This window comes from Gracilinanus agilis, chromosome 1, assembly GCF_016433145.1.
Source record: "Gracilinanus agilis isolate LMUSP501 chromosome 1, AgileGrace, whole genome shotgun sequence".
Taxonomy (NCBI): Eukaryota; Metazoa; Chordata; class Mammalia; order Didelphimorphia; family Didelphidae; genus Gracilinanus; species Gracilinanus agilis.
Window position 1 is genome coordinate 570247609 of NC_058130.1, and position 24856 is coordinate 570272464.

At 33.6% G+C, this 24856-nt stretch overlaps 1 protein-coding gene across 1 annotated transcript in view; it reads left to right on the plus strand.

Annotated features, from left to right (window-relative positions):
* Positions 1 to 22394, plus strand: part of CCDC102B (coiled-coil domain containing 102B) — a 527613-nt gene extending 505219 nt beyond the window's left edge. Inside the window, exon 9 of the mRNA XM_044658091.1 lies at positions 22287 to 22394. Coding sequence (XP_044514026.1) covers positions 22287 to 22394 — 108 coding nt within the window. The remainder of the gene's footprint in view (positions 1 to 22286) is intronic.
* Positions 22395 to 24856: the final 2462 nt, after the last annotated feature.

Below are 24856 nucleotides of genomic sequence, written 5' to 3' on the forward strand. Positions count from 1 at the left end.
ATGGAGGCTTAAAAAAGTAAAGAGTTTCCTGTGCCATGGCATGGTACATAAATAGTGTCAAGAAAATGATTTGGAGGCCTAATTTCTGGAAAGATAAGGCAAAACTAGCATATCAGAGTTCAGAATTCCAGAGACAGAACCTAAGATTCTAAGAATATGATAAAAATGATGGCCAAAGTGCAGGCAGCATGATTTGAAACAATGCCTGGGATATTAAATGAGGGCTTGGTTCAGAGCAAGATAAAGGAAAATATTAGCTATCAGCACCTCAAATTTGATTCTGTCATATGAAACATCAAACTCTTCTTCACCTTTAAAATTAGAAGGATTCTATTGGTGACATCCAGATCCTCTAACAGTAGTTTCTTAAATGGTGTATTCCCCATATTTGCGTCATTATGAACACTATTGAATTTGCTGTGACATTGAAGAGGATTTTTCTTCCTCCTCTGAAGATATATGCGCAGGGTGTATTTGCATCTGCAGATTAAATTTGAAAAAGGTCTTACTTTGTGATGCATAAGTAAATAAATAAAGCAGAAGCAAGCACAATCTTATTTGTCTCTAACTATTTAGAAATTCAGTACACAACCTTTGGGATTTCAGAGGTCAGGAGTAGAAAAGATAGTCTCCATATCTGTAGTTCCTTTAATTACTATACTTTACAGAGCTTATTCTCTTAACGCCTTTATTGCTACTCAGCCATCTGGATGGAATAGGTTTTATTATTTCTTTGGGATTCAGATAACAAGGAATTTCTTTGTTACTTTTGTGGCTATAAACTTGTTGAAAACTGAAATAAAATACTCCCTGGGTCTTTTTTCTCTCTCCATGGCATTTGCAGATTCATTGTGACTGGGCAGCCAACCTCAATGCTCATTCTATTAGCAGATATTACTAAAAATAAGTCACAATAACAGAGCTCCCATATACCACCCAAGAGAAAAGTTTCATTTAAACATACTATGTCTACAAACATGCATTAATTAGCCCATTTGCCTCAAAGTATTTTTATGTTAAAAATACTTTATCTACAAATCAGACTTTGTAGACATCTATCTAATATACCCTTATTATCAGTCTCATTATAGAAACATTAGAGTGGTCTGGCTTAAAAGGAAAAAAAAACAATTTGACATATTTTGAATATTTTTAAGAGTTTGGAAAAGACTTAGTTTTTGAGGCTTTTGGTCCTTTATTTGGAGATAGCTAGATGGTAGAATGGGTAGAATGTTGGAGGTGGAGTCAGGAATAACTGAATTCAAATCTAGCATCAGATACTTCCTACCTAGGTGACCAAAATCCTATACCCCTTAGTTTCCTAAACTATTCTACCCACCTTAAAGGTTTGTTTTGAGTATCAAATGATTTACTATTTATAAAGCGCTTAAGACATATTAAATTCCAAAGAAGTGTTTCTTACTTCCTGTTCAATTTTTAGAAATTAGGAGAAAGAACCTTAGCAATTTTTTTAAATTATTGAGGTGAAGGAATTTTGGCAAGTTGGACATTTAGAGAGGGGAAGCTCTTTAGAAGCTAAGCTTTCTAAGCAGAATAAGAAAAAATTGACATAGAATCTGCATTTTATGGAGAAAAAAATCCTTTGAAGAATTTTCATATGAACAGAATATCTGCTTTATGACAGATATTTAATCAACTATTTGTCATTAATATCATAATATTAATATCTTATTAAGCTTATGAAATGACCTTCATAAATTCTGGTTAACTGGGAATGATCAAATTATTAATGTTTTGAAGCTAGAAGGGACTCTAAATATCATCTGGTCCAATCACTTAATTTTCCAAGTGAGTGAGTTAAGGCCCAAAATGGCTAAAATATTTTCCAAAGATAATATGGGTGGTTTATGCAAGTTCCAGAAATTGAACCAGGTTTCTTAATCTCTAAATTAAATTATCCTTCCACAGAATGTTATATAAAATAATTTAAAAGAAAAGTGCTTTACTTAAATATATTTATGATATAATTAGAGAAAAATATTCTATTCATTCAAGGATGACAATACCATAGCTATATGAAAACAAAATGTGGATATTTTTAATAATAACAATTCTTTAATTATGGTATATTTGACATTGTAAGCTTTATACTCTAGAAGCTCATTTTTCAAGGAAAATATTTTAAATACAATTTTAGATATTCTTGACTGTGTTAAGTTCTTATCCTAAGGTGTCAGATTCCTTCTTCTCACATTATAAAATTGCATCAAACAGTATGGTTGTTGCCATAAATACTGGGATAAGAAATTTCAACTTAGAAATTATTTTAAGTAAGTTTCATGCATTATTTCTGTAGTTCTTTAGTGGAAAACTCTCCATGGTAATATGAATATAAGCTCAGTACTATGTAAGCTCAATACTATCATAAACTCTAGAATTCTAAAAACTATCTAAGAGAGTTAAAAACCATTTATGAGATCTGGCACCTACACACAAAAAGCACAGCTCAGAAAATTGTTAAGTTTTGAGTCTCACTTCTGAAGGGTGACACAAAAAAAGCTACAGTTCATTTTGGGATGTCTTCAGGTTATTTTATAGCTCTCCTAAAAAGAAAAACATTGCACATTTACTCTGACAAGTCAAGAATGAATTAGCAGTCTCTAGTACAGTGTTTGAGACATAGTAGGTACTCATTTGACCAAATATTGGTCAAATGAATGATTCATATGTTACAAGTTTTAAAGTAGAATCCTGATTTCAAGAGAGAAGGTTTCATTCATTTGCTTTTGCTTTTCCCCTTCTTATTTTCTTCTATCTACCTTGCCCAGTTCACATACACACCATGTAAATTATTCTTGGCTGATAGTTGTGGTGTCCAATGTCCAACCTTCACATTATTGATTCTGCATCAGCTGCTCTCACTTTCCCTCCCTTTCCTATTTCTTTTTCTTCTTTTTGTCCTTTAACTTTCCTTACTATTTCTTTTTTTCTCTTACTTTTTTAAAACACTTTTTCTCCCCTCCCCTCCCATCTAGTAGCTAATAAATTACAGGTAAAATTGAAGTAAAAATATTTAAGATCATTCTAAAATATTTTAACAGAAGATTCTACTGGAGGCATTGCTAGAGAAATTTATAAAAAATTCTCCAACATTTTAAAAAATTAAATTAATATGAATTTTTATACAACATGGACAGTAGAGATAGATTGTTTCTCAGAGTCAGGAAAACAGGTTTAACAATTTTTTTTAAAAAATATAGTGTATATATGACTCCCCAAGATATTTAACATCCTTGATAATTTATACTGCAAAATCATTGGTAATCCACATTAGTAGAGGAGTTCTACCACCAAAAATTCCTTACACAAGAAATTCAGATGTCTTTATACATACACTAACATACAAGCAAAAATAATTTTTTTCTTTGTCACTTCTATGAAGATATGGAAATAGATAAAAATGGCAAGAAGTATATCAGGATGAAAGAATAGGAGAGGCCAAAAACACATAGTCTATATAGAAGCTTCACATATCTGTCACTTATAGTCTCAAGGCAGAAATCAAAATCCATGAGACACGATAAGCACTAAGTAATATCACAAAAATGAGACTAATTATATTTCTAAACATAAGGAACAATCCATTACTAAAGGGGAAGTAACTTTAGATTTATCAACATTTCTACCCTTACAATCAATTCCTCTTTTTAAAAAAAGAATGAGAATTAGATTAAAAATAAAAGTTTTCCTTTTTAGTTCCACCTTTTGAATGTTATAGTTATCACGCAGCTAAATCAAGAATGTATTTGTTGTTTGCCTTTTGGAACAGAGAACTCTAGCAGATGTTTGAATAATTGAAGTCCTTCATTATTATTATATCTTGCCTCTCCATCAGGATAGTGATTGAATCCCAAAACCCTTCATCCATTTCTTATTTGTCCTACTGGTCTGTATATAGACATCAATGAAAAAAATCTACTTTTCTTCCTTCATTAACTTTCTCACAAATATTATTCATCATCTCTTCTCCCTCTGATTCATGGATTAAAAAACTGAATATATAATGCTATGCTGACCATTTCCCATCTTACTGCATGCCTTTAATTCCTTTTGAATAAAAGTATGTACCCATTCACAGATCTATTACAATTATGAGTTGCTTTGCAATGATTTTCAGTGATATTAATTAAATCAAAATTTCTCACTTGTAATTAAAACATTTTTGCGTATACTTTGAAAATTTGTGTGGACATTTGAGCTCATACACAGTATTGTTCAAAGTATAATTGTGTGGATATTTGAGCCCATAAATAGCATGTCACTTCTGCATTTGAGGAAGGGGGGATGTATCTCTTCTTTGAGGAGAAACTTTAGTCAATTCACTAAACAGAACTTTTGTTCAGATAGTTTAAATTCCTGAGGAAATTACTTACTTTGATTAAGATACATGTAGGTACTGAGTAAATGAAATTGTTAGAAATACATATTTCTAACATAAATATATTTATATTTAAATTAAGATGCCAGGAAAAAATGATAGGACAATTTGTTGTCACTTACCTGTTTTCTACATGAATTGATGACTAACTTTGTGGGTCCTAATAACTTAAAACGAGGCAAAGACAGATCTTACATTCTGTGCAAGAATGACTTGGTGCTGGGATTCATCCAGGTATCCAGAGGCAAAGAATTCACAGCACAGTGCTCTGACTAAGAAACATCTTGCTTAGGTTCCTCCCTGCCTAATTCTGAAAGCAGACATCTGTTGTGTGTTAATTGAGCAAAGATGAAACAGGGGAGTAAAGGCTATTAGTCAGTTCCCCAGGTACTCTATTTGGGCACTCTACAATTCAGAAGCCAAAACAGGAGAAAGATAGCATCAATTTCATGTTTCATTCAAATAATAGCATTTTTGCAATTAAAATTAATAGAGGAATACATATTTTACTTTCTTCAATATGACAAAACAATATTTATTAATTTTATAAATATTTTAATTTTATTTATGTAGGTTAAGATGCGTTTTGAAATGTAGGGCAATTCTAATGAGTATACAAATCAGAGCTATTATAAATCATTGATAGCAACATAAATTCCCCTCACATTCTGTCACTCTTATCCACATGAATGTTTTCATCCATGAAAATGCATGGTCTACATTTGCTTTTGATTAGGGTGAAGACACAGGACCAAATAGCCTCTAGGCATCAGAATGGCCCAGATGCTAGGAGAATGGAATCTCAAAGTGAGCTTTGAGCTCTAATTGTCACATTCTGTCCACATTTTTATTTTTTCTCCTTCTATACTATCTATAATAATGTTCCAATGTGTAACTGGAGAGGCAAAAGGGAAAGAGGATTCACAAAGGGTTGCAAGACAGCTTGAGAGCTAGTCTGGATGGTGATCATGTGAATGAATTTTAAAAGGAATATCTTCAATTTTGTTTTTGTAAAACCTACATTTCTGAAAATATTTCGGATTCCCCTTCCCAAAAGAGCCATCCCTTGAAAATAATAAGTAAAAAGGGAAGAACGATTTAATAATGTCTAATAGCATTTGCAAAATTCCACATTCATAGATCTTCACCTATGAAAAGAATAGAAGGAGGCTCACTCTCTTGACTTATTCAGAAGAACGTTTGGCAATTATAATTGTATTATATATACTTTTTGTTGTTCTTTCCAATTATATTCAGTCTTTTTATATATTATGATCCTGATTCCTTAATTCACTTTACATGAGTTCAAATAAGTCTTATGTTATTTTCATAGGCATCCTGTCTTTGTCATTTACTGATGACTTTTTTTTTAAAGCTAACTTACATTTTCCAATATATATTCCCTTGGAAATCCATCTCTCATAACAAATAAAAATTAAAAAAATAAAATTAGTTCAGCAAAACTAATGCAAAGTCAGTACACCCTCTTATTCACCTATTTCCTGTTTAAGGAAGAGAAAATCTCTATCCTCATACTTCTTACTTATGAGAAAGCATGGTCATTGTAATTTTACATCAGTGTTTCATGAAAATAGAACCTAGGAGCCTATCCTAGATCTGATCCTTATTCCTTATACGATTTTGGGAAAATCACTTAGCATCTCTGTGCTTCTGTTTTCTCACCTTTCTTACCAGAGGATTGGACAATATGTCCACTAATTCCCTTTTATCACTTTTTATCTTCTAGTAATATATTCTTCTTTTCATTTTTTACCTTTGTCTATCTTTTTTATTTTGTCAGTATTGTTTTCCCAATTACTTCAGTTTTTATCTGTTCATGTCTTCTGATAATTCTCTGTGTTTATCATATCTTTTCTTATAATACAATAATAATTAATTATATCCAAGTATCAAAATATTTTAGCCATGTTCTACTCAATGGAAATCTATTTTGATTCTTTTTAACCACAGAAAGTAAAGATATAAGTATTTAGGTATGAGAACTTTCTTTTTATCACAAGTCTCCTTATGGTGTGTATGTTTGTGTGTTTATAGATATATAATATCATAGATGCATGTGTGTATATATTATGTATGCATATATTATATTATGTACATGTATATATTATGTATATAAATCCAGATATACATATATACACTCATATATATATATATATATATATATATACAAAAATCTGTGGTATCTCTAAGTAATAAGGTATATCCATTTTAGTTACTCTCAACATAATTCCATAATATCATCAATTAAATAGTTAGAAAGGAGATTGAGGTCCGTCTAAGTTCGAGTCTTTCATAATCCAGATGAGAAAATTGAGTTCCACAGAGGATATATGATTTATATAAGGTTGCATAGATGTTTTTAGAGATGGTAAAGAGTCTTAGATTTCTCCTAGCTAGTGATCCTGTGGAAGTAGAAGGGTGATGTTGCATCATACAGTAATTGGGAAAATAGGAGGAAGGGAAAATTTAGGGGCAAAAATAATGTCTTATTTTAGATATATGGAGATTAATATGTCAGTATAAAAAAGGTAGAGCCAAGAGGATTGAGNTATATACACTCATATATATATATATATATATACAAAAATCTGTGGTATCTCTAAGTAATAAGGTATATCCATTTTAGTTACTCTCAACATAATTCCATAATATCATCAATTAAATAGTTAGAAAGGAGATTGAGGTCCGTCTAAGTTCGAGTCTTTCATAATCCAGATGAGAAAATTGAGTTCCACAGAGGATATATGATTTATATAAGGTTGCATAGATGTTTTTAGAGATGGTAAAGAGTCTTAGATTTCTCCTAGCTAGTGATCCTGTGGAAGTAGAAGGGTGATGTTGCATCATACAGTAATTGGGAAAATAGGAGGAAGGGAAAATTTAGGGGCAAAAATAATGTCTTATTTTAGATATATGGAGATTAATATGTCAGTATAAAAAAGGTAGAGCCAAGAGGATTGAGGAGGAAGAATTCAAATATTCCACTCAAACAACTTTAAAATATCTCATTAAATTCAATTCTGGAGGGGTATAACACTCAAAAATTCAGTCATTTTTTTTTCCATACCAAAACAGTTTAGGTAGTTGGAAGAAAAGGTCTGTTATACTGGAGTAAGCCTGGAATACAAATGGCTGTGGCAGCAGCAGCAGGTCATGGAGGTAACTGCAACAGTGACAGCAGCTATTTCAGGAACTCTTTGCCTTGAGATGGTAAGGGTTTTGGAATACTGCACAGAAAGGAATTACAGGGGTCCTGAGCTGACACTAGGCACAGGACTTTGTTACATTGTCTAAATACAACTCCAGACCATAATTGTAGGACAGAGAATAACACTAATACTTGCTGCTAAAAGAGAACACAGGTCCTCATCATGTTCTAAAGCCAATAGCCATGTGATCCCTTATGGCTTCAGGGGTGCAGGAGCCATGTCTGTGTAAACACCAGAGCCAGGAGAGCAGTGGCCACAGCTCTTCCTAGATCATACCACCCTGGAAGAACCGAAAACTTACAGATGCCCCCCGAATTAGCTCTGAACAAAACACCTAAAAAGTTTGAACCTTGGTACAAAACCCCACTCCTACCCCCTAGAACAGAGTTCAGTGTTAATGAAAAAAATCAAGAAATAAGATATAATGATGATCCAACACCAAAAAACAAATATACAAATAAACAATACCACATAAAACTTACGGTGAAAGTGAAGGTCAAGACACAAAACAGAAGTCAACACCATCAATACAAGGATAAGCAGCCACAAAACAATAATGTGAATTGGACACAAGCCCAACAAGAATTCTTGGAAGGGGGAGCCAAGATGGTGGAATAGAGAAAAAACTTAACTGGGCCCTTCCAGCATTCCCCTACATACAAACTTAAAATAATGCCTCAAATCAAATTCTGGAGAGGCCAAGCAAACAAGATGTGAGAATAATACATTCTTCTTGCCAAAGACAACATAGTAAGTTAGAAAGAGAGATTTGTAACATGGAGGATGCTAACCCAGAACACACAGATGAAAAACCAGTGGTAAGACTGCACATTGCCGAGAGGAGTGGTAGCAGCAAAGTTGTTGGGCCATAGATTGTATGGGGACTTGACAACTGAATGGAAAAAGATTACAGTATACCCCTTGTGCTAAAAAAAGACAGATAAATGGATGCTGTTTAGCAACACTTTAGTCTATATTTTTTGAGGTCATAGTTAAAGGTGTATGGTGAAAGTTTGAAGGGAGGAAGGTAGGAGAGGAAGGAGGAATGGGAGAAAGGAAGGTAGGAAGGTAGAGGAAGGGAAAGGAAGGTATTGATACCTGGCCCCGGCAGGGGAAATTGACCAGAGCCCTCAAATAAATGATCTGAGAGCAACTTTAGGGTTTAGAATAGCTAGGTTTTATGTAAATTAGAAAGGGGAAGGTCTAGGGAAAACTAGGAGGTAGGAAGAAAGGGAAAAAGGCACCAAGAGAGAGATCACGTTCTCAGGGTTGAGAGCAGAGCTTCCTTCCAGCATAGAGAGAGCCAGTGAGAGCTCAGGGTAGAGAACTTCTAGCATAGAGAGAGAGAAAAGGCACCAAAATTTCCCCTTTATACTTTCCCTAACACCTCTCACAAAGGAAGTGGGAGTTGTCAGGGGAAGTTTTAGCAGAGAGAGTCCTGGAAGTTGTAGTCTTCCAGGGCTTATAACAATTTCAAATGACACATTCCCCCTTGTGATCTTTTGGGAGATCAATTTCCCCAATGGATCATAACAAACATAAATACATTTAAAATTACAATAAAATAAAGGGTATATACATAAATACAAGGGGAGAAAGGTAAAAATTTTTACAATATAAAGAAATCAAATGGTGCTTCTTTTACAAAAATATTCAGTCCCCTTTTTTTCACAACAAAACATAAACATAAAACAAATGCATTTAAACAAAGCAGATGAATTTAACAAAACAAATGAATTTTAAAACAGACAAATGAATTTAAAAATCAGTCAAATAAATTTAAAACCCCAGAAAGTTCAAAATTTTGCACATCTGGTTGATCTCTTAGGCTCCTGGATCATGCATTCTCCATGTGGTCTGCATGGGCATCTCCATTTTGATTCCAGGAGGCAGTACATTTCTTTTCTAAAACAACCTAGAGTCTCCATATGAAATAAAAACAAATTCCCTACTGAGGAGGATAGAAAGAAACAATGAAATCACACAGGGAAAGCATAAATGAGGCATGAGACATATGAATCTCTGCCAATTAAATTCATCAGAAAATTTAGCACAAAAAAGCCAAATAAGTAGTGGATGAAAAATTTTAAACATCCAATCCTAAATTTTACATGAAAAAATTCTAAATAAGAAAAAAAATAAAATCATACTAGGTTTTTGAATAATGCCCAATTAAAGCAATCCATGTCCAAAGTCATGCACTTATCCACTTAGAAGCCAGGACCACAGTCAACCACCATAGTAAGAAATTTAGAAAAAGGACTCAATTTGTATTCATTGGTCTGATATTGGTCTGATATTACATCATGTCTTCTTTTCTTCTTTCGGTGCTTCTTCTCAGGGATATAATATGGAACCAGAACAGCCAATTGTTAGATATATGACATATAAATTTCATAAGGAATGCGGTTCAAGGAGTCCTACATCTTAAAATATGTTAAACGTTGCAGCCTCGATTCTCACACTAGGTTCAAGTCCTTTTTATTGGCATAGAAGTCTCAGCAATCCTAGTAGGATTGGTTTCTCTTTTTGACCTGTGTGCTCATTTGGCATCATGTAGGTTAGGTATGTGCTTCTTTGGCACTATATAGATATCTGTGCATCTTGGCGCTGTATTGATGAAATATGTACTCCTTTGTTGATCCCATTTCGTTGAATCAGACATTTCGTCAAATCAGACATATGTACTAAGACCCATAATAGCAAAATACGAATGGCAGTTTCAGTAGTCTAAGGCTTTTGGGCAGGCAGTTACAGTTATAACTAATGGATATACTAAATATACACTAATCCAATAATCAGAAACTCTTTCAATTTAGATAACATGTGCTTCAAATTCAACAATTGCACATGCAATTTTTAAAATGTGCTAAAATTTTAAATATATATCTCCTATAATCAGTGACAATGAGAAAAATATGCATATGTATGTTGCAATTCATGTCACTTAAGGAGGGATATAATATAAAGGTTCTTACCCAAGAATTTTGATGCATTTCCTTTTAGCTTAGGCATGATCCACAGTGTGAGTGCAAATGAGGTAAAACAATGGTGTTATAAAAGCCATGATACATTACAAAAATACAAAAGTTTTACAAGAAGCACAAAATGCATAACAATTCAATTCAATAGAGGTAATACATGTTCAGATCTTTCAAATACACAAAATACACATTTTCCAAATTATCAATACAAAGGCACATGTCAATTACCAGAAGGCACAAATAAAGATAAGGGGGTAGGTAAGGACTATATTGTAAAATTCTTCTTCTTCTTCTTTTGCTATTTTTTAAAGGGAGACAAAACTGAAAAGGGTTAATAACAACAAAACAACAAAAGCAATATAGTTTAAGGGGTACCTCCTTCTGTCCCACGTGGAGGAGTGGTGGCACCCTGAGTAGTGTGTGGGTGAGCTCACTTTGAAGATACTGTTTGGGGCTCATTTGCTGTGGATTATCTGCCTGATTAGCAGTCCTGAAATTGAGATTCCTATGCTTAATTTTCCAATAATTATTGTTTCAGAAATTAGTATTGTTTCTGTAGTTGTTGTAGATATTATTATTATTCCTAATTATTCATAACAAATTCCTGCAATTCATCATTAAGAGGCTCTTCTTGTTACAGAATTGGCAGGTCAGAGATTGACAATTAGACTCTCAGAGAGGGGCAAGTGGTATTGGTGTAGTATCATCCCCTGTTTCCTACTTTTTTAAAATTTTATTTATTTTATTTCATAATGATTTCAGTTCTTTTTGTATGGTATATAATAGGTCATTAATTTGTACCTTTGTCTCTTCTTGTCCTTTAGTGACATATACAGCTATTTTCCTTAATTTGTCCAGATCCATTTCTGGCCATTTGGGACAATTGTAATGCAAAGATGCTACAGAAGCCTTTGCTTTTGCTAAGATTAACTGTCACAGAAAGGCAGTTGGAGGAGCTTAGAATCTTCAGAAAAATCAGTTGGTGCCTGAAGCTATAAATAGGGCTGAAGTCCAAATGATGGGGCTTTTACCTTCTGGCTCTCGCTTGGCCTGGGGGATTTTGCCCTCTGGCTTTGGCTTTGCCTCTTGGCTCTGTTTTTGGCTCTGCCTTGGCCTGTGCTTATTTTGTCTTGGGGAAATTTGGACCTATCTGATTTCTCTGGACCTCTCCCTGATCTCTCCATTACATTCCTGCTATTTCCCCTGAATTTCCCTTTGGGCCCTGAGAGGAAGTGTGGCTTAGTGATTGGACATTGTGGGTTTAGATTCTGTAGATAAGTATGGCATCCTAAAGAAGTTAACCCCAAATTAGTGATTTGATAAATACTTTACTTAAAAGGCAGTCAAACTTTCCTGACTGGGAGAGCCAGACTTTTTCAGTCTAAACCTCTCCACTGACCCATCCCCCACCATCCAGCCTTATCCCTAGCAGCAATTAGAAAACCTAAGACCTTTTACCCTCTGATTAACCTGATATTAATAAATCCCCTTGTTACCTACTCAAAGCCTCTGGTGAATCATTGTATCGAAAATTAAGGCAAGGGCTGAAGAGGGAAGGAATTATTTTCTTTTATTTCTTGAGGGAATCACAGGCATCCATCTTGTCAGGAAGTATCTACCCTAGACTTCCTGCAGCCATCAGTTGCATTGGCAGGGATGAGCCCTTTTGTCTCCTCCCTCAAGGAACTTAGAAATTAACAAGAGAAGTCCTCCAGCCAAATATAAAACATTTCTGACTGGCCCAATCCCCCTGTACCTTAGAGATACCTTCCCTGATTGAAGAACCTCAGACAATTTCATCAATATCCTCTATCTCTAGCCTCCTATATACCACCTCATCCTTAGATTATCCACTGTTTCATAACACAATGCATCTTAAAGTAATTCTGGACCACCCTGCTAGAATTGTTTACAAATTGTCGCCTTAATTGTTTTATGCCTTGCTCCATTGATAAATCCAAGTCCAAATATCTAGCTTCAAATTCAATAAGCCTGTCCAAAAACTGAGAGGGAGTTTCATCATCATTTTGTGTTAGGCAATCAAATTTGGTCCAGTTGTCTGGACATTCTGCACATTCTTTCATTGCTGTTAATACTGCAGCCCTAGCATTATTTAACTGCAAATATTCCTCTGGTTTGTTATAATCCCAACGTGGATCCTCCCGTGGCAATTGTGTTGCATTTCGTCCTCGGGCCTTATTTACATGAGAAATAATTTTGTTTCTTTCTCTCTCTGTCAGGAAGATCTTGAGTAATTTTTCCACATCTTATAGGAAGGATTGTATTGGAAAAATATGTCTTCTATCCTTTTGATTACAGCGATGGGTTCATTGTTATAATTTGGAACATCTGTTTTAAATTTTTTTTAATTTATTTTTTTAATTTTAATTTTTAATTTAAATTCTTTTTAAAAATTTTTAAATTTAAATTAAATTAAAATCACTGCAGGAGGGAGGGGGGGAGCACACTCCATGCTCAGTGCTGTCCTCTAGTGGCCAAGGTAGTACTGCAGCTCAGTAAGGAGAAGGGAGGGGGGAGCAGTGCAAATGGAGGAAAGCTGCATGAAAACCTTCAGGCTGATAAGCAAGGTAAGTGGAGTTTTCTTAATGTTTGGGGTTTTGGTATTGCCTTTTAAAAGGCAAAATCTCTCCAAAGGGAGAGATTGAAGCTAGTAACGGGGTAGAAGGTAGAGAGGAATTTGGGTTTTCCCACCAGCAGACCCCTGGGGGCAGATCTTGCTTTCCCGCCACTGGCAGACCCCCTACTGGGTCTTTTGCTGCTGGCTGGGTTTTTCCTAGGGGACCATGGTTTTTGTGGGCTGGCTAGGTTCCTGGGTTTGGTGAGGGATTCAGGGCTTGGGTGATGGATTTGGATCCCCTGTTGAGGCATAGGCACTGGGCAGGGGAAGAGTAGGGGAAGAGTCCAGATTTTTTTTCTGGACACCTGCTGAGTTTTCCAGCGAGACCCCCTGCTGGGTTTTAGCCAGGCAGGGATAAGGGGATTAGGGTTAAGGCTCTTGGGCTGGGTTTAGGGGGGTTTAGATCTAGGAGCCTGGCAGGGGTTTAGTAGGTGAAGGGATCCCTTGCTGTGATGGGTTTGAGCAGGAAATTTTTTTACGTACCCTTGGGCAGTAAGGCAGGCAGGATAGTCAGCAAAACTCAGGCAGGCAGGTTCAGGTCCATTCTGGGATGTGTGGTGAAAGGGTGAAGGGAGGAAGGTAGGAAAAGAAGGAGGAATGGGAGAAAGAAAGGAAGGGAAAGGAAGGTATTGGTCCCCGACCCAGCAGGGGAAATTGACCAGAGCCCACAAATAAATGATCTGAGAGCAACTTTAGGGTGTAGAATAGCTAGGTTTATGTAAATTAGAAAGGGGAAGGTCTAGGGAAAACTAGGAGGTAGGAAGAAAGGGAAAAAGGTGCCAAGAGAGACATCAGATTCTCAGGGTAGAGAGTTTCCAGCATAGAGGGAGAGAAAAGGCACCAAATTTTTTCTTTTATACTTTCCCTGACAACTCCCACAAAGGAAGTGGGAGTTGTCTGGGGAAGTTTTAGCAGAGAGAGTCCTGGGAGTTGTAGTCTTCCAGGGCTTATAACAATTTCAAATGACACAAAGGGCAGAAAAGAACATTTCTAGTCAAGAGGGAATAAAAGCCCTAAGGGATACTATTATTCTTAGTAACAAGGGATCAGAAACCATGATGAATTGTATAAGTTCCTATTCCAAGGAATCAGGAACCCTGTATCACTTCTGGTCTTAGGGCATCTGTGTCCCTGAGGAATAGTATATTGCAATTTCAAGGTACCATTTTAGGTAAAGACCAAAATACTTTCTAGGAGAGCAGTGACTATACCTACCTTGGAAACACTAAAAATATCCAAACCCTGAGAACTAGCTCTGAATTCAACACTGAGGAAAAAGCCTGAAGCTTAAGACAATGCTCCTCTCCCAAACCCCAACTTTTGGGAAGATAGCCTAACACCATAAAGTTCAAAATCAAGAAATAGATTAAGAAGTGAGAAAATATCAATAACAGAAAGAACCTATTTGATTTAAATCTACTTCCATGTGACAGGGAAGATCAAGACACAGATTCGGAAGACAATGAAGTCAAAACTGATATAAGCAAAGCCTCAAAAAAAATGAAGAAATTGGATACAAGTTCAACAGGACCTAAAGAAATTAATTAGAATGACAGAAAAAATAGGAAAAGATATGAGGGGATCTGCAAAAAGATTATTGAAAGAGAATTCATAATCTGGTAAAAAGAAGTATAAAAAGTACGAAAGAAAATAACCTCTGAAAGAAAACAGAATTAGCCAAATGTATAATGAGGAATGAAAACTAAAGAAAATAATTTCTTAAAAAGTAGAATTGGACAAGTGAAAGATAATGACTTGTGAAACATCAAGAAATAATAAAAAAATAGAAAGAATGGAAAAAATAAAAGAAAACATGAAGTATGAGAAAAACAACTGACCTGGAAAATAGAGTGAAGAAAGGATAATTTAAGAGTCATTAAACTACTTAAAATCATAAACAAAGAAGGAACCTAAATATCATATTTCAGAAAATTATAAAGGAAAACTACCTTGATATCTTAGGACCAGAGTAAAACACAACTTAAAATAATCCGCAGATCATCTCCTGAAATAACTCAAAGTGAAAACTCCCCTGATACCATAGACAAATTCTATAACTCCAAGATCCAGGAGAACATATTGCAAGCAGCAAGAAAGCTATGGAACCATAACCAGGAACACACAAAAATTCAAAAGCTTGTATATTAAAAGAGTGGTGCTTTTGTTGTGAAATTCTAGAAGACAAAGGAGCTAGCATTACAAGCAAGAATGATCAACTCAGCAACCAGAGAATATTTAATGAAATAGAGTAGTTCAAAGCATTCTTGAAAAGAAAAGAACATTTGAAATTTAAGGGCAATACTCAAAAGAATTATAGAATTATAAAAATGTAATAAAAATCTTAAGAGATTTAAAGTTTAAATTTGTTATTCTTATATGGGAAGATGGTGCATGCAAGTCCTAAGAATTTTATGATTCCTGGGTCAGTTAGGAGACTACATAGACAAAGAACACATGTATGACTTGATTATTTTGGGATGATAAAGAAGTGAATTTGAAAAAGTGGGATGCATTAGGAAAATAGGGGAAAGAAGAAAAATGGGGAACATACATAAAAGAGGTATACAAAGAAGAACTTTTATAGTGGAAGAAAGATGGAGGGGTGATAGCAGGCAAAATTTGAAACTTATTCTCATTGAAACTGGTTCCAAGAGGGAAGGATATACATACACACACGTATTCAGTTAGGTATAGAAATATATCTTACCCAATGGAGAGATAGAAGAAGAAGAGGATAAGAGAAAGGTGGAATTATAAAAGGTAGGGAAGAGTAAGGGAGGCAGTGGTCAGATGCAAAATAGTCTTGAGGGGATAGATAGAAGAAAAAGAAAAAGAAAAACAAAATAAAAGAAATAAGATAGAGGGAAATGTAGTTAGTAATTATAACTGAATATGAATGGGATAAAATGGAGATGATTGCAGAATGCCTTAGAAATTAGAATATAATGATATGTTGTTTACAAGAAACACACTTGAAACAGAATTACCCACAGTCAAAATGAGAGGCTGAAGGAGAATCTAACACACTTTAGCTAGGGTGAAAAAGGGAGTGAAAGCCTACAACAGAATGAGAATGAAATAATTTGGAGGTCGGGAAGAAAACCTTGAAATGCAACCTATTAAAAAAAGGGGAAATCCTAAAACTATAAAAGTTGTTTTGTAGCTAAAAAAATCACTAAATGATGATTTTATGAAATTGTATTGATTTTATTAAATTAATTTATTCAAAGTTGCCTATATATTTGTTATTGCACTTCTGCATTTGTTTTCTCTGTCATTCACCGTTTAAGTGAGCCAAGTTTTATTGAGATTTTACAGCATAGATTCTAAAAATCGTTCATTCAATTTGACTTCAATTTTTAAGATTTTGAATTTCATTTATTCTATTTAATCATAGAGGTTTTGTTTTGTTTTTTCCTAATCTAGGCTGAAGGTCATTGTGTAGAATCAAGAGATAATACATTCAGGGAGGTAAAAACCTCAGAGATTATTTTATCTAACCTGTTTATTTAAAAAGAAAGATGACAATGAAGCCCAGGGAGCATGGAGGGTTGTGATTCTTTAAGAACATGAAAGAAATTAAGAGGATTTTCATTTCGTCCTCTTTTTAAAAAAATCCTTATCTTCAGTCTTAGAACTAATGCTGAATATTAGTTTCAAGGAAGAACAGTAAGAACTAGGCAACTGGTATTAACCATCTTGCCCAGGTGAAAAAGCTAGGAAATGTCCGAGATGAGATTTACGTCCAAATATCCTGACCTCTGCGCTTCTCTCTCTATCCATTCAGCCAACTCAGTGTCCTTACTGCTGTTTATTTATACCCCAGGCAGGACTCTTCCCACTGTATTTAGCTTATTGTTGTATTTTCCTTTTTGAATATACATATGATTTCTCAATGTGATTCATTATTTAGATCATTCACCTTTTTGGTTTATTCCTTTCTCCATTTTCCTGTTCTTTTTTTCCAGATAAGGTTATAAAAATTATTAATATTTGTTTTCTGATATTTTGAAATTTGTGTTCTTTCTCTGCTTCCTACTCTTTGCCTTTTCCCAAGTAGGCAGGTAATATGATATAGTTTGTACATTTATTATGATATAATATCTATTTCTACATTTGTTATGCAAATTGTTATGCGAAAGACACATATAGCTTACATTAGAGAAAAATCCTGGAAGAAATGAAGTGAAGAATGTCATGACAAATAGTCCTGGGATTTTTAAATTTGCAATTTCTTTCAGAAGGTGATTGGTGGATTCTTTTCAATTTCTCTTTTCCTGTCTTATTCAAGAACATCAGGTCTGTTTCCCATGATAATTTCTTTCAAAATGGTGTCTGGATTCTTTTTTTTTTTTTTTTTTTTTTTTTTTTTTCATCATGGCTTTCAGGTAATCCACTGATTCTTAGACTAGCTTTCATAGAGCTCTATTATAGCCTCTTTTATAACCAGCTTATGTGGGAAAGTTTTCCTCCTAATGCCACCTTTTCTTCATCTCAATGGTTTCAACTCTTACCCTGTTAGGCCAGATTGACCAGGTTTTTCCCTTTGCCTCTCTAAATTTGTTGTCCTGAATCTGAGTTCTATTGAAGCTTTTTCTGTGCTTTCTCCTCATACTGCAATGATATGATTCTTCCTTGTTACTTCTCCATGTTGTTTTGTGCTGGAATGCTGCTTCACCTCTCATTCTGTTGCTCACAGCACTATAGGGATAAATTTCGTGGCATATATGCTTTTCTCTTATCAGTTGGAGGGTGATCCGTGAGCTCCCAATGTTTCTTATTCCACTATCTTGGCAATTAGAAGTCACCTTTTTTTTTTTCTTCCTGTCAGATTTTCTTTGGGATTATGTACTTTGTCCTTAATTTTAGTTGTTTTTCACTGAACTTAGTACATTTATTGTTCTTTTCAGATTACTCCATTTCAAATTCCACAACCATTTATTAAATACCTGCCAAATATAAGGTACAATGTTAAGAACTAGGTTAAATCAAAGCTGTTGTAACTATACCCTTGTTGAACCACTCACTCAACCTTATTACAAGAAGTGCCTTATCATTTGTTTTCCCATTACATCCACCTTATTCAATCAGATTGAAAACTCTGTTATTCATCACTATACTTAGTGCAGTTTAGAAATTTAATGTTTTGCATAATTTAAATGACTCCTTAAGGCTACATTTTTAAATCTATCATTCACATTACTTCTGCATACTTCTTAATTTTTCCTCCATATTTTTTTTCTAAAATTCCATGTAACCAAACATTGGTGGTCAACTCATTAACAAATATTAATAAATATTATCCATTTGGATTTTTAAGTATTCGTGTCAATATGGATATATGATTCTATTACTAAGAAGATATAATAACAGAGATAAAATAAAAATAGCTAAAAAAATCTCAAGAAATATATGGCAGAGGTAAAAGAATTTGCATTTATATTCATTAAGAAGGTATCAACAGAGGGGGCAGCTGGGTAGCTCAGTGGATTGAGAGTCAGGCCTAGAGACAGGAGGTCCTAGGTTCAAATCCGGCCTCAGCCACTTCCCAGCTGTGTGACCCTGGGCAAGTCACTTGACCCCCATTGTCCACCCTTACCACTCTTCCACCTGTGAGACAATACACCGAAGTACAAGGGTTTAAAAAAAAAAGAAGGTATCAACAGAGATGATCTTCAGAGAAAAGATAACTATTAAATAGTTGTAAAAATATCAATATATTTATGAAATATGACTAGATAGCAGAACATTCATTTAAATTATAAGATTCCTTATAATGTTTTAAGCATTATTTTTTCTAATTTTTTTGCAAATGAAAAATTTCTGAAAAGGTGTTAAAAGTGAGTGGATACAGAATTCATTGACTGTATTGTGTTTTACCTTCAAGCTTTGCAAAAGACTTAAGGTGCTATATTTTTATGAACAAAATACTTTATGTACATTCTTTGCTTGTTCTTTTTTTCTTTTGCTTCGTGAGCCACAAAAAGAAGAACACTAGCATATAATTATTCTCTAATGAATACTTTAGCAAAGTCAGACTGTTAAAGGAGAATGTGTCATTTAGCTTGTGAATGTGAAGCTTAATGTTGAAAAAAGTGATAAATATTTTATATTACCCAATGTCAAATTGCAATATATTTCCCCTAAATCATTGATAGTCTGATTTGTTGTCTCCCATCCCTGGATCTCACTATCTCTTTATCTCTATGTTCTTTGCTTCCTTCGGTTCTAGATAAAGCCTTACTTTCTTCAAGTTATTTTCATCTTGTGCTTCATATCTTCCCTCTCATATTCACTCCAAATGTTTCTATTTTTACATTATTTTCTGTATTCATTTGCTTATCTTCCCACATTAGACAATGAATAAGGACTCTTCTGTAAACAAATTATTTGTATCCCTTGAACCTAGTAAAATTACTGCTTCATAGGAAGTGGATAATAAATGTTTACTAATAACTTAAGGAGATAATTGGACTGGATCACTACTGTGAAATTTTTTATTATCTAGAATTTTACATTATCTTAAACTAAAATTGAAGTGAATTGAAAGTTAAATAATCTTAAATAATATATTGTTGCTGAAGTCTACCACTAGCAATCAGATCCTCATAGTTCTCTGTGAATTGAACAACACCAGAATCTCAGAAAGTTCAAAATTATAGGTAATGAAAGCACAATAGGAAAACAAATTGAGTTGGCATTGAGTAGGGGGAAGAATAATAGAGTATGAGACCTCAGACTTCTGTTGGAGTCCCAGTAAATGATGCTGACCAGCCATATGACATTTTATAAGGCACTTCAATTTCCTAAGTCTCCATTTCCTCATATTTAAAATAGAGATAAGGGTTTATAAACAGCCAGTTACTGTGCCAATGTGAATAACTTATTGTAGTTAGTGTAAGCTGGTTATTATTACATAACACCAATGCTAACTTGTGTTTTAAATGGTACTATATTGTTTTCTATATGTATATGTACAATATATGTATATATTTAACATTTTTGTTATTTCTGTTACATTTATATTATATATAGTGTATATTATATAGTATAATAACATATAATATTGTGTGTATGAGAGTAACAATATTAAATGATCCAGAGGTAAGATCCCAGTATTTTGGATAATTGTCTATGAAATATTTATTGGAAGATATGGATAAGAAGTACATAAGAGGGAAGGCATAGACAAATGTAAACTTCACTGGTAGAAAACATATCCAAATTAATTTGATCACCTATCTGCATGAATTTCTTCTTGTACTTTGTAAATGTGTAACTTCTAAATTTCTATCTATACTTTGTAAATTTTTAATCTCCATGTACCTCAATTTTCACCTTTGTAAAATGAGGGAGTCAGACAAGAAGGATTTGGAATTATCCTTCATCTTTATGTCTATGATCCTATGGTTATATGATCAATTACAAAGAAAATTCATAGGGTGGGATTTTCAGTCTCTCTCTCTCTCTCTCTCTCGTACCAAATATTTTGCCTTTTAAAAACTGAATAACAAAGTGAATAGAGCATTGAAACTGAAGTCAGTAAGATCTGAATTCAAAGCTGACATCAAACATTTACTAGCTATGTGATGTCAGGCAAACAAGTCTCTTTAACTGCCTCAAGTTTCCCATCTGTAAAATGGGAATAATAATAACACCTTTTTCACCGAGTTATTGACGCGATAAAATGAGATATTTATGAAGCATTTATAACCTTCTAAACACTGTGTGTATATTAACTATTATTATTGCTAATGTTGTTATAGATGGAGAACTTTAATAAACGAAAGAAGTTGTTTCATTAATGCTTCTCATTTTATAGAAGGAGAAGCTGAGTTTCTAAAAAGCTAAATAACTTTTCCAGTGTCACATAGATACTAAATGACCAGGCCAAGATTAGCATCTTCTGACTCTAAACCAAATCTCTTTTGCTATATCATCCTGTCTAATAATACCATTCTTCCTAATAATCAAAATTGTTCAGTTGAAGGGCTTAATTCTATTTCTAACTTGATTTTTGACAAGCTTCAGAGACTGAGACAATTTACTCTCCTCTCTCAGTCTAAGTATTTTCTTGCATAAATGGAGGACACTGGATAAGATAATCTCACATCCATCTGCATATTGTAATATCTATAATGATATACTAATTTAACCCAAGGACAATTCCATAACATAAGTTGCCTGTCAGCCTGACACTTGAAACAAACTAAGAAAGTTCTCAGAATAGTTTTAAAATATGTTAAAATTGAGGAAAAATTCTAACTTCAAATAGAACCGCAATTATTGATCATTGTCCCCCATCTTTCATAGTGAGATCTATTTCTAATACTTTGAACTATTTCTACTTTGGGATTTTGAATTGAGGATTAGTTTTGTCCTTAAAACCTCTTCATCCATTTCTTTGTTCTTAGCAAATTCAAAAATTCCTCTTTATGTCTTCCACTCTAGAGCATATTTCATTTTAGGGTTATTGAAAAGTGAGATTATGGGTTCTATCTTGCCTGGTAAATAAGAACCAGCATAGACCAGGTATGTCTGTGGAATGTCCTTGAGATTCACATTGAAAAATATTGAACAAAGTCATTCCTAAATGGGAAGAGCCTGATTACTTTTTTTAGATATTGGAACCTGAGGTCCAGGCATGTGATTTTCCATCATCACCAAGGAATCAGGGAAGGACTGGGAGGATTTTGGACTACCTCCTCATTAGTTATACCCAAATTGGAGATGTATTGGGCTGTCTAGAGGAAGGGCTGAATAATAAGTTTCCAAAAATGTATTTAATGACTCGGGACACTGTTGGCTTTTGTTTTTTATCAATTAATTTATTTGTTATTGCTAGCCTAATCAATAAATTGATTTTCTTACCCTGAATCCAGTCTCTCAGGCATTTTAAATAGTCATACTAGTTTTCATGAACAACATCCATTTGTTTAAAAGCTCCTAGTTTTTTCTCATTTTCAAGTTAAAAATTTTGTTAATGATTCACTTATTGAAGTCATCTAAATTCAAATGCCTTTCTTTGTTTTTAGCTTGATGACTCACTCAACCAGATTCGTAAACTTCAGCAATCCCTGGACCAGCAAGTAGAAAAGAATGATAATCTACAGATTCAGCTTAATCATCTACAAAGCAGGTAGTGATTATACAATAATGTTTTGTTCAGTATTGAATTTATGGAGTTACAAAAATAATCTCCGCTTATCTATTTCTAGATTGAACTGTAACTCATATCTAATAGTCATTTTTTTTCTTATTTCTTAATATAAATGTCACTTTAAGAAAGTTACACTTCACAAACTGGGAATATTAAGGAAGGATATTTAAAGACAATTATGATGTGTGTTTGTTTAGTCAGAATGTCATACTGTCATATTATGATTGAGATACAATATAATACAATGTTAAGGATGTTATCTTTTGAATCAGAAGACTTGTTCAAATCCTGGCAGAATAATTTATGACAAACGTGACCTAAACCACTAGAAAACTCAGTTTCCTCATCTATAAAGTAAGTAGGTTGGGTTAATTTTCCTTTAACATCCTTCTTTCTCTGTATTTATGATTCCATATTGCCTGAGAAACTTCCAGATATTTGGCTTACATAGAATTTGAAAAACTCTTAAAAAACTCTTAAGTTTTCATTTTTTCTTATTGATTTTTAAATATCAAAACATATGAGTATTAAGCCTGTGAATGTCTGAAACAGAGGTTGCAGAAATATATATATATATATATATATATATATATTAGAATTTTAACACTTAAGTTTTTTCCTTTGCTTGGTTTGGAATATGTGAGATACCTTCTGCCTCCTTATCTTCATACACACACTCACGCTTGCATGTGCACATGCACACAAAAGCACACAAGCAAGCAGAATGTCTTTATGTCTTTCTGGGAAATTGGGCAACAGAATTCACCTTCAAATGCCATAATAACTGTCATTTATGAGACAGACAAGTAGGAAACTACAAGAGTTTAAAACAACTATGATTACAAAGAACACAAGATTTTAATATTCACAAATTTAGGAATATACACCAGAACCAATATATACACTAATATCAATAAGGGAAATTACTTTGGAAACTTAAGAACTATGATAAAAGAAGTTGCCAACCATGTCTCCAGAGAAACTATGGGAAGTATGTTAACCTAATGTCTTTTTTTCTAAATTAATTAATTTATTACAATAAAATTTCCAGGTAATTCCCTCTCTTTCTCTCCTCTTTTTACACTAGAGAAGGCATCATTTGATGAAACAGATATACACACACACTCACACACACACACACACACACACATATATATATATATACCATGTCTTACATTTTTCTATTTATTGGTTTTTTCTCTGGAAGTGGACATGCACAAGGTTCAAACAATATTTCAGTTGCTGTATATATTGTTTTCTTAGTTCTGTTCATTCCACTCCTCCTTATTTCATTATGCTAGGACTAAAGGAGACATTCATGTTTAGACATGGCTACTATAAGAATTTCTTTCACTTGACTATTTATTATTATGCTGTTTCCCGATTTTTTGATGTAGGAGGGAGGAGAAAGAAAGCAATGAAGATAAATATTTTCAAAAGCACATGTTACAAAATAAATATTCATGGTTCCATCTCTTTTTCAACACTATCTACCAAGATACTCATTCTAGAGTGTTTCTTCAGTTAAGAATGTGTGCATGCATAAATATAAATACATATCTGTACATGTATATATGCATATATGTATGTTTATATAAATACATATAGAAGGAAAGCTAATGTGTGGCATAATAAGAAAGAGATTTGGTCTTAAATTCTGATACTGTCACCAAATAACTGTGTGTCTATAGACCAATCAAATCACTTCTTCTGGGAATGCTAAAATTTTAAAACCTAGTTCATATGTTCATTTTGAGGAAAGTGTTTGTAAACTATAAAGCATTGTACATATGTGATTATTTTTCTTAATTCAAATATTTCTTTGAAGGTTATATTTTTTCATTTAAAGTTCATCTCAGTTAAATATTTGAAGAACAAAGTATTTAAGACCATCAAGGCAAGTATTTAGATCACTCAGGAAAATGTATCACAATATATTGAGAAGTTTGAATTTTATATTTGGCTTTCACCTTTGATTAAGTAAAGTCTATTCCCCTTGTTCCTAAGTGTTCTCTTAAGGATATTGGTGAATCACAGTCAAAAAAATATTTATGCTTCCCTAAAAAGCCAGTTTTTAATAAAAAAAACATTATGGGGCATTCTACACAATGATAAATTGTACACTGAATAAGGTCAATGACATGACTTTGTGATATATCAGTAAAAAAGAGTCATTAAGCAATAAGAGCAACATTTGTCTCTCCACCTCCAAATATTTCCAATATATTTTATAGCTCTTCTTAAGAATTTTTAAATTCCTAAGATTCCTTAAGAATGAATTCCTGCACAAAAACATTCTGAAAAAATAATAAAAACACAAGGAAAACAAAACATTTTCTTTCTTCTTATTTCTTTCTCTGTTGGCTGTTTTTTGTTGTTGTTTGTTCAAGTTGTATAGTGAGAAGACCCCTTTGTCTAAAGCAAAAGTATAAGTTTGAGTATTCT